The sequence below is a fragment of the Microtus ochrogaster genome, unplaced genomic scaffold, assembly GCF_000317375.1.
Source record: "Microtus ochrogaster isolate Prairie Vole_2 unplaced genomic scaffold, MicOch1.0 UNK139, whole genome shotgun sequence".
Taxonomy (NCBI): Eukaryota; Metazoa; Chordata; class Mammalia; order Rodentia; family Cricetidae; genus Microtus; species Microtus ochrogaster.
This window is the reverse complement of record NW_004949237.1, coordinates 307,939-319,597: the sequence shown is the minus strand read 5'-3', so window position 1 is coordinate 319,597 and position 11,659 is coordinate 307,939. Positions and strand designations below refer to the sequence as shown.

General features: G+C 38.7%; 1 protein-coding gene across 1 annotated transcript in view; it reads left to right on the top strand.

The window, feature by feature from the left end:
* LOC101997929 (bile salt sulfotransferase 2-like) overlaps positions 1–9,075 on the top strand; it is a 77,275-nt gene extending 68,200 nt beyond the window's left edge. The window contains exon 6 of the mRNA XM_005371918.1: positions 8,455–9,075. Within this exon, the coding sequence (XP_005371975.1) occupies positions 8,455–8,567 (113 nt within the window). The 3' untranslated portion in view covers positions 8,568–9,075. The remainder of the gene's footprint in view (positions 1–8,454) is intronic.
* The last annotated feature ends 2,584 nt before the right edge of the window (positions 9,076–11,659 follow it).

Sequence of the window (11,659 nt, the reverse complement as noted above, 5' to 3'; positions counted from 1 at the left end):
GACCCTTATTTATTGCTAGAAACCAATTATGAGTGAGTACATTCCCTGTTCATCTTTTTGGGTCTGGGTTACCTCACTCACCTCCTGTTAATTTAGTTTTCATTGTTGGTGATGTTAATTTGTGTGTTCTCCCTTCTTTGAGATTTGCTGCTATGAAACCATTAATTGTCTGTTTTTTTTGTTGGTGTAGCCAACTTCCTTGGATTGAAGTTTTCCTTCTAGTATTTTGTGTAGGGCTGGGTTTGTAGCTAGGTATTGGTGAAATCTAGTTTTGCCATGGAATATCTTGTTTTGTCCATCTATAATGATTGAAAGTTTTGCTGAATATAGTAGGCTGGGCTGGCATCTGTGGTCTCTTAATGTCTGTATAATGATTGACCAAGACCTTCTGGCTTTCATTGACTCCAATGAGAAGTCAAGTGTAATTCTGATAGATATCTGTAGTGTGAATTCTAATTGGTCTTAATAATAAAAACCCAAAGTAAGCTATCAGGGTAAATGCTAAAAGATCAGAGAAGTAAAGTACCCAGCCACTAGAGAGATCTTTTTAGCTCTACCAAAAACCTCAGGCAGAATGGAGTATCCTGTCTATACAAGTCCTCAGACCATGAACTCCTGTCTTCTCCCTTTTAATATTCCCCTCTCTGCTCAGTTTTATCATTTCCTGTTTCCACTTCCCTAGTGCCGTTATTAAAGGCATATGACTCCGAAGAACTGGGATTAAAAGTATGTGCCACCATGTGACTCTGTTATTCTTTGAAACTGGATAAATCTAACATAGTCTCTGTCTGTCTCTGCCTCCCAAGTGCTAGGATTTAAGGTATGTGCCACCACTCCCTGGCATTTATATCTAACTGATGGCTTGCTTCACAATCTGATCCTCAGGCAAGTTTTATTTGTTATAGTACAAACAAATATTACCACAGTTATCAAACAAGAATTGCATTTACAATGTTGAGACTATTTGTATTTAGCAAGTTGAAAGAAAATACTTTACTAACTTATCTTGGTGATTCCAATAATATCTAATTTATTTTCTATCATAACTAAGGACAACTAAATATTACTATTTTATCTTCATATCCACCTATAACCCCAGAAGGATGTAATATTACCTAATAGCAGACACATCTGGCTCCCTCGACAGTCACCCAAAGTACCTCTACAGGGTTGGAGCATCTATCTTTGGTTCACAGGCTTAGAATATCTGGCATACTTTTCAGTTAAACAGAAAATTTGAAGGACTGTTGCATCTTGTATTGGCAAAATTCATCAGTCGCTTCCCCCTGTGTCCTGCAGAATATCTAGCAGACTCTTCTCTGAATCCAGAATCTCAAAAGACTATCCTACCTTGTCTTGATAATGTTCAACAATATTTTTCCTGTGTCCTGATAGCCCAGTTTGTACAGCAAACAGTCAGCAGTCAAAGCAAGAGCAGTCTCTTGCCCAAAAGGCTGGCCTTGACAAATTGAAAGGATACTCTACGTGGAGTTTCTTCAATGCCAGTTCTTCTAACTTAAATTTTCCTATTTCTCTTTAACTGTATTTTTTTCTCTAGACTCTTTACCTTTCTTTATTCTAAATATCTTTTTATCCTTCTTACTCCAGGACTAACTGTGAGGCTAGGTGACTGGTCCTTTGGTATCCTCCTCTTCTTCTTTTCTTGCTCCTTGCTCCTTCCTCTGCTTTTGAGCCTAGATTTCTCTTCCTATTTGTTCTTTCTGGATTCCAGCCTCCTGCCCAGTCATTGACCATTCAGTTCTTTATCAGACCAAACAAGTGTTTTGGCAAGCAAAGTAACAGTTTTACAAGATTAAAAGAATGCAACACATCTTTGCATCATTAAACATATTTCACAGAATAACTGAGTGCAGCACATCCTAAACAAATATTCCACAATGTATATCTGAGATTACAATGAGAAAAAAATGACTTCCATTAAGTTCTGAAAAAGATGGTGAATAAGTGAAGTGAAGATGGCAGCTCCATTACAGGCCAAGTATAGACCCCATGAGGACTAAGCAAATTATTCCCCAGTGTTAAAATCTGATGTTACTTTCTAACCTTGATTTGGATTGTTACAGGTTCATGGTCACTCTCTTTATTCTGAATTTTCTCTCCTGGAAATTTCTATCCTATCTGTGTCTGTGCCACCTCCTTTCTGGAAGCAGATTGTAGGTGTGATTTTATAGCTGTGTAGTTGAGGAGTTACTTTTCTAGAATGAATCATACCTTGAATCTCACCAAGATCTATTTAGACAATAATGGTTGAGATGGGTCTAAGCTCAAGAAGGATTGGACCAGTTGTCAAGTATATGAGGACCAGTGAAAACATGGACATAGATGAAGGAAGTAGAGAGTTATGAGTTTAATTTTATTTGACCATACTTCAAATGATAACAATAGGGCAAACCTCTGAACTGTAAACTATCCCCAATTTAATGCTTTCCTTTGTAAGAGTTGCCATAATCATAATGTCTCTTCACAATTCCTACATCACATCAGTACCCTTTTTAATCTAGAGGATATGAGCAGACCAAAGATTAATTCTAAAATTAATTCCATTACTTATCATTAGATATTTAATTCCATAAATCAAAAGGTTCTGAAAAGCTGTGTGAAGAGTTAGACAGGCCTTAGCCTGGAGGAATTTGCTAGGCCTATTTTCCCTAATATTTAATTGTTTTTCTTCTCATAAGACAAAGTAACTTTTTTTGCCTCTGGAGAGCTAATTTTCAGTTTAACCTAGAAGACCCAATCATACATCTTGGTGAAAAGGATCTGGTTTTAATCTCCAAGCAGTAACTTTTTACATATAATTGTAGTCATTATGATTCCATATTTAGACATGTAAGAAATGGAGACTAGAATGTTCATCATAATTCAGCCACAGCTAAGGTAACAGGACTTTTGTAAAGACAGTGTCACAATCAAAACGTGTGGGAGGAAATGAATTATGACAAAGTTCAGAAGTCCTAGGCCTAATTGCTTCACAGTGGATGTTTTCTTGACAGTTGGTAGGCTGTTTATCATTAATGTCCTCAGTAGACACTAATCAGAGAAAGTGACCTTAGAACATAGGAAAAAGCCTGCCATCTGTAAAGAATTGTGTTAGGATTTTGGTGGGAATTGCACTGAACCTGTATATTGTGTTTGTAGGATTATCATTTTTATTATGTTGATCCTTCCTATCCAAGAGCAAGGGAAATTTTTCCATTTTCTGGTATCTTCCTCAATTACTTTCTTCAAAGACATAAAGTTCTTGTCAAACGGGACTTTCATTTCTTTGGTTAGTGATATCCCAAGATATTTTGTTATTTGTGGCTATTGTGAAGGGTGATGTGTCTCTGATTTCTTTCTCGGCTTCTTTATTATTTGTGTATAGAAGGGATATGAACTTTTTTGCATTGATCATGTATCCTGCCACATCACTGAAGGTATTTATCAGCTGTAGGAGTTCTTTGGTAGAGTTTTGGGGTCACTGATGTACACTATGATATCTGCAAATAACAAAAGTTTGACTTCTTCCTTTCCAATTTGAACCCCCTTGATCTCCTTATGTTGTCTTATTGCTCTAGCCAGAACTTCAAGAACTATGTTGAATAGATATGGAGAGGGTGGACATCTTTGTCTTTTCTGATTTTAGTGGAATTTCTTTGAGTTTCTCTCCATTTAATTTGATGTTAACTGTCGGCTTGCTGTATATTGCTTTTATTATGTTTAGATACATTTCTTGTATCCCTGATATCTTCAAGAACTTTATCATAAAAGGGTATTAAATTTTTTGAATGCTTTTCAGCATCTAATGAAATGTTCATATGATATTATTCTTTCAGTTTGTTTATATGGTGGATTATCTTGATAGATTTTCATATGTTGACCCATTCCTGCATCTCAAGGATGAAGCCTACTTGGTCATAGTTGATTATTTTTTGATGTGTTCTTGTATTTGGTTTGCCAGTGTTTTATTGAGTATTTCTGCATGAATGCTCATGAGTGAGATTGATAGGTAATTCTCTTTCTTGGTTGGTGTCAAGACTTTGTGGGATTTTGGTATCAGGGTGACTGTGGCCTCATAAAAATAGTTTGGAAATGTTCCTTCTGTTTCTATTATGTGTTATAAATGGAGGATCATAGGTATTAGCTCTTCCTTGAAGTTCTGATAGAATTCTGCACTGAAACCATCTGGCCATTAGGCTTTTTTGGTTGGGAAGCTTTTGATTACTACTTCTATTTCCTTGTAGAACATACGTCTATTTAAATTGTTCATCTGTTCTTGATTTAATTTTGGTATGTGGTACCTATCCAGAAAATAATCCATTTATTTTACATTTTCAAATTTTCTGGAGTACAGGTTTTTGTAGTATGACAATGATTCTGTGGATTTTCTGTCATTATGTCCCCCTTTCCATTTCTGATTTTGTTAAATTGGATGTTCTCTCTCTACCTTTTGATTATTTGGGATAAAGATCTGTCTATCTTACTGATTTTCTCAAAAAAAAACAGCTTTTGGTTTTGTTGATTTTTTTGTATAGTTTTCTGTGTTTCTATTTTATTGTTTTCAGTCCTCAATTTGATTATTTCCTGTCATTTGTTCCTCCTGGGTGAGTCTCATTCTTTTTGTTCTAGAGCTTTCAGGGGTACTTTTAAGTCACTAGTGTGAGTTTTCTTCACTTTCTTTACGTAAGTACTTAGTGATATGAACTTTTCTCTTAGCACTACTTTCATAGTGTCCCATAGGTTTGGGTACATTGTGCCTTCATTTTCATTGAATTCTAGGAAGTCTTTACTTTCTCTCTTTATTTTATCCTTGACCCAGGGGTGGTTCATTGAGTACTGTTCAATCTCCATGAGTTTGTAGGCTTTCTGTAATTAGTGTTGTTGAATTCTAACTTTAAGTCACGATGAACCTATAAGATACAAGGGGTTATTTCAAATTTTTGTGTCTGTTAAAGTTTGTCTTGTTACAGAGCATGTGGTCAATTTTAGAAAGGGTTCCAGGAGATGTTGAAAAGAAGGTATATTCTTAGTATTTGAGTAGAATATTCTGTATATGTCTGTTAAGTCCATTTGAGTCATGGAATTCTTAGTTCTCTTATTTCTCTGTTGAAATTATTTCTGGTTGTCCAGTCCATTGAGGAGAGTGTGGTGTTGAAGTCTCCCACAATTAGTGTATAGGGTTTGATGTACAATTTAAGCTTTAGTAATGTTTCTTTTACATATATGGATGGTCTTGTATTTGGGGCATAGATGTTCGGGATGGAGATTTCATCTTGGTGGATTGTTTCTGTGATGAGTATAAAGTGTCATTTTCCATCTCTTTTGATAGATTTTAGTTTAAAGTGATTTTATTAGCTATTAGGATAGCTACATCCACTTGTTTCTTAGGTCCATTTGATTAAAATATCTTTTCCCAGTCCTGTACTCTGAGGTAATATCTGTCTTTGAGGTATGTTTCCTGTATGCATCAGAAGGATGAATCCTGCTTTCATATCCATTTTCTTAGTCTGTGTCTTTTTATAGGTGAATTGAGTCCATTGATATGAAGAGATATCAATGACCAGTATTTGTTCATTCTTGCTATTTTTTGGTGCTAGTATTTGTGTGTTTCCCTTCTTTGGGGTTTGCTAGTGTGAGGTTATCTGTTGCCTGTGTTTTTGTGGGTGCATTAGCTTCCTTGGGTTGGAGTTTTCCTTCTAGTACTTTCCATAGGACTGGATTTGTAGATAGGTATTGTTTAATCTTGTTTTGTCACAGAATATCTTGTTTTCTCCATTGATGATGAAAGAAAACTTTGCTGGATACAGTAGTCTGCGCTTGCAATATATTTTCTGTGCCTTTGAATTGGAGATCTTCTTCTTCTAAACCTATTATTCTTAGGTTTGGTCTTTTCATGGTGTCCAGATTTCCTGGATGTTTTGTGTTAAGAATTTGTTGGGTTTAATGTTTTCTTTGACTGTTGATTCTATTTTCTCTACAGTATCTTTAGTACCTAAGGTTCTTTCTTCCATCTCTTGTATTCTGTTGCTTATGCTTGCCTCTGTAGTTGCTGCTCATTTTCTCAGAATTTTATTTCCAGAATTCCCTATGTTCGCGTTTTCTTTATTGACCCTATTTTAGTCTTCAAATCTTGAACTGTTTGAACTATTTTCTTTACCTGTTTGATTGTCTTTTCTTGGGTTTCTTAGGTTTCTTTAAGAGGTTTGTTGATTTCTTCCAATCTTTTGTTTGTCTTTTCTTTCATTTCTTTAAGGGAATTTGTTTCCTCTTTAAATGTCCCCATCAACTTTATAAAGTTAGATTTAAAATCATTTTTTTCTGCTTCTTCTGGGTCAGGATGATCAAGTCTTCCTGTTGTATGACCACTGGTTCTGGTCATGCATGTTGCTTTTTAGGATGTTGAATCAATTCTTGCATTAGTTGCCTACCCATCTCTTCCTCCAATTGGTGCCAGCAACATTTTTACCTCTTGGTCCAATCCTTGCTATCTGTGTCTTTGGGAACTGTTCTTGGTCTGCTCTATACTGTCACTGTCTGTGTCTCAGGGAGCCACTGAGAGCTCCCTTGGCCTGCTCTCTTGGTCCACTGTCTTGGTCTACTCACTTCATTTGCTCTCATGATCCATTCTGTGCACTCACAGACTGTGCTTGAGAGTTCCTTTATTGGTCCTCTCTCTTGGTCCTCTCTGTGTAGTTGCAGCCTCTGTTTCAGAGTTCCTCTGAGTTCCCAGGGGGTAGGAGGATGTGAGGGCTGAGTGTAACTTGCAATTTGCAGTGTTCAGTAGATGGGGTGGGGGTGTTGGAGCAGCCTACCTGCAAGAAGCTTCTCTGCTGGCTGGCTAGAGAAGCTGAGGCAGGTGGGGAAAAGGCCCATGATTTTGTCCTGGTATGTAGGGCCAAGAGAGTAGGGTTCCCCACTGGTTGGATGGTTACTCACCTCTTGGTCCTGTCTGTATAGTTGCAGCTTGTGTTTCAGAGTTCCTCTGAAGTCACAGGGGGATAGAAGGGTTTCCTCCTGGAGAATTTAAATTAACTAATGTGATATATAAAGACTGTAGTGATAAGGGAAAATATGACATTAATTGTAAATCATTTTGACCACAAATACACATCTATCACTGTCATGCTGGGTAATATCTCAAGAATTAATTTTTTCTCATTAGAAAAGTGGAAATACCAACAGGACCTTCCTCACTCATTTGTGAGTGCATTCAAATCTCATACTCAGTATGATATATATGTCTGACATGCTTTGAGTTTTAGCAAGTTAAGAAACATTTAAAGCTGGGTGGTGGTGATGTACACCTTTAAACCCAGCACTCAGGAGGCAGAAGTAGGCAGATTTCTGTGAGTTCAAGGCCAGCCTGGTCTACAAAACCTAGTTACAGGACAGCTAGGACTGATACACAGAAAAATTCTATCTCAAAAAAAAAAATAAAAAGAAGCATTTTACTTTTCAAATATATTATATACATATTTCATGCATATCTACAAAAAGGAAATTCATGGAGCATATCAAAGTGCCAGAGCTATGAAGTAAAACAGAGAAAATGGTAGGGTCGCCAGCATTCTAAGTGGAGGGAAAATAAGAAGAGGTAGTTACAGTGGCATAAATAAAGACACAAAAAGACAAGATGTAATTTTATGGAAGACATCAGTCTTCCATATTGAAGGAGCACACAATTCAGTGGGAAATTTTGAACAACCTTGTGTTTCTAATTCCAAAACTAAACAACTACTGGAACTGATTAATATGAACCAGTGTATGGATAAAATGGGAAATGCTACAAAGCACATGGAATGAAATAATGAAGATCATCAATCAATAAACACCATGGCTGAATGGAAAGAGAAGTTCTGGAATGTTCTAACCAACAAGTAGCTGGGTTTCCTGTAACTGGTGGAAGTATCAATATGGCTGTCATGCAGCTCACAACCGTGTGTATTTTCTCCTCCAGGGAATCTGATGCCTCCAACCTCTGCGTCTTCATGTGTACTTACACACACATAAGTAAAATTTTTAAATGATTTTAAAGGTGTTTGCATATTATGAAAAACTTCTATAACTGAGCACTGAAAAGGAGAAAGAACAATTAAAGTGTGTCTTGATCACTGAGCTGAAAAACAGAGTTCAGTTGACTAGTTTGATGAAAACAGGTGTGGTGGGAGGCAGGAATAATCTGGACATATGAAAATGTAGAGCCTGTGTTGCTGCTACTAGATTGTATAGCTGATAGTTTGGAGACTAGAAGATAGGACGTGATTTCCACAGAAGTAGATAGTATGAATTACATGATTTCAAGTCATATGAATGGTTCACTAGGGGTTCACCAGTAGTTCCACTTTATTAAATTTATGCTCTTCATCAAACAGATGGTAAGAGCTTGTGAAGGAAGAAGTGAGTGGTATAAAGATCATTATTAACCCATCTATGTGTCTGCTTCACATTTTACAGGCACAACTGGGGACTGGAAGAATCACATTACAGTAGCACAAGCTGAGGCCTTTGATAAAGCATTCCAGGAAAACATGGCTGGATTTCCTCCAGAGCTGTTCCCATGGAAATAAACTCTAAACACTAGAATCTTATATCTATACTGAATCTTATATGGAGATGTTTATTTTCTGTCATTATACATGTGAATGACTGGGTGTGGTCATAGAATAAGTACCTGTTATTTAATTGTGGATAATTATTTTAAAATACAATAGTAGTAATAGTGGTGGTGATCGTGGTGGTAATGGTAAAGTTGGTTGTATTGATGTTGGTGGTGTGTGCACATTTTTGTGTATAGTCCTTTCAAAGGCCAAACAAGTGAATCTATTCCCTGCAGTGAACTACAGTTACTGTAATATGCTTGGTTTGGGTCCTAGGAAGTGAATTCAAATTATCTACATTTGCAGTACAGTGTTCTTAACCTCTAGCTCCAAATCTTAGAATCTTGAGTCATCAAATATATGCTTTTTTAGTTACCTGTTTGTTAATACATTGTCATGAAACTCCAGTGCCCTTCATGGAACTCAGATTGAAAGCAATCTTTGTTAAATATTAAAAATAAATAACAGTATAGGAAAATGTATTTGTTTTACTCTGTGACATTTGGGCAAAAATGGCCACACTAGCTGGTCAGAAGCAAGCCTCCTATAGGAAGGCTGCTCCTCCACCCCTGATCAGATCCTTTAATCTACAAGTCCCATTCTGCCTCCAAACCCACTTATTCCCAAGACCTCAGCTGCTCCCTGAGACACAGACAGTGACTGCACAGACTGGACCAAAGGGTAAGTGACCAGCACCCCAGCATAGCCCAGAAAGCCTGCATTTTAAAACTGCACGACTCTTTTTCTTTTGCTATGACTGAATCAGGAATACCTCTCTTAAAGGAGCTGTGGCATACCACCCACAAACAGCAAGAAGCTGTGTTAAACTCTGTATTTGTGTGTCTACAATAGAGCTCTCTCAGGTTTTTTTTAATTTTATTAAAATTTTCCAGTTTGATCACATGCTCCATCAGTCCCAGTCTAGCTGGCCTTGTTGAGTTCCCATTAGATCAGCTCCACCATCACATTGGGTGGGCGCACCCCTCGCAGTCCTGACTTCCTTGCTCATGTTCTCCCTCCTTCTGTTCCTCATTTGGACCTTGGGAGCTCAGTCCAATGCTCCAATGTGGGTCTCTGTCTCTATCTCCATCCATTGCCAGATGAAGGGTCTTTGGTGATATGCAAGATATTCATCAGTATGGGTTTAGGATCGGGCCATTTCAGGCTTCCTCTCCTCAGCTATCCAAGGAACTAGCTGGGAACATCTCTATGGACACCTGGGAACCCCTCTAGAGTGAAGTCTCTTGCCAATCGTAAAATGGCTCCCTTAATTAAGATATATACTTCCCTGCTCCCATATCCATCCTTCCATTATCCCAACCATCCCATTCCCCCAAGCTCTCTTCATCCCCCTTCTCACTTTTCTCTCCCCATCTCCTCTTACCCCCACCCCACCCCCACCCCCGAGCTCCCAATAGTTGCCTGGCAATCTTGTCTACTTTAGACCATCACGTTGTCACCGATTTGTAGTAAGGAGTTGACTTGTTTGTCCCAGCCACCCAGAACTGAAATAACCACACAGAAACTATATTCATTAAAACACAGGGAACCCTGATCGCTCTTTGGGCTGACAAGGGAGGGGGAATTGATTGGGGGAGGGGGAGGGAAATGGGAAGCGGTGGTGGGGAAGAGACAGAAATCTTTAATAAATAAATAAATTTAAAAAAAACACTGCTAGGACCATAAGCTCTAGCTTCTTATCAGCTAACTCATATTAATTTAACCCATTTCTAGTAATCTGAATATTTCCATGTGGCAGTGGCTTACTGGCAAAGCACATCTATCTCTGGTGGTGGATTCATGGTGTGTCTCTGACTCAGCCCTTCTTTCTCCCAGCATTCAGTCCAGTCCTCCCCACCTACCTAAGTTCTGCCCTATCAACAGAGCAAGGCAGTTTAATGTGACTCACAACACAAAGAGTAGACTCCAACATCACAGTGTTATCATTCCTTTTTATGGTTGAGGGTGGGGTTTTTATTGTAGATATGAGGGAGAATACAGCTAGGGACATCTGGAATAATTCAGAAAAGCTTCATATGCAAAAACAAAAAATCCAGAACAGCCAAAACAATCCTATATAATAAAAGAACTTCTGGGGGGATCACCATCCCTGACATCAAGCTCTACTATAGAGCTACAGTAATGAAAACATCTTGGTATTGGCAAAAAAAAAAAAAAATAGCTGAATCAATGGAACCAAATCAAAGACTCTGCAATTAATCCACACACCTATGAACACCTGAATTTTGACAAAGAAACTAAAATTATACAATGGAAAGAAGAAAACAAATTCAACTAATGCGGCTGGCATAGCTGAATGTAGAAGAATGTAAATAGATTTATATCTATCTCCAAACATAAAACTCAAGTCCAAATGTATCAAAGACCTCAAAATAAATCCAACTACATTGAACCTCATAAAAGAGAAAATGGAAAGAACCCTTCAACTCATGGGCACAAGAGACTGCTTCTTAACTATAACTCCAGTAATACAGACACTGAGCAACAATTAAAAAATGGGACCTCCAGAAACTGAGAAGCAACCTCAGGGACCCCTCCCCAAAGGGAGCACGCGCACCTCCAGCTTTGCCGCCAGGGTGTCCTCTGTTCTACTCGTCCCCGCCCTGACCCCCAAGTTCTCCCTTTTGTCCGCGGGTCATTGGACTACCAGGCGTCCATGTTTAGGTGCTGAGGACTTCCATCTGGACGGGTGAGTATGTGCTATCCAGAGGCGGACTGTCCCGGAAGAGAGCACAAACCCCCTCCCCCAGCTCCTTCTGCAGGAGCTGCACAACCCAGCCCCCCAGTACCCCCCCAACTCTGCCCTGCTGTATGCTAGGACCAGTGCTCAAAAACAGTTTTAAGCTCCTACACTAAGGCTACCCACCCAGAGTGGTGAGTGCCTGCCTTCCAGGCAGGCCTCAAGGACCCCCCCCCGGAATGGGAGCACTTGCACCTTCAGTTTTGCCAGCAGGGTGTCCTGTGTTCTACTCGTCCCCACCCTGCCCCCAAGTTTTCCCTTTTGTCCACGGGTCATTCGACTACCAGGCGTCTATGTTGCA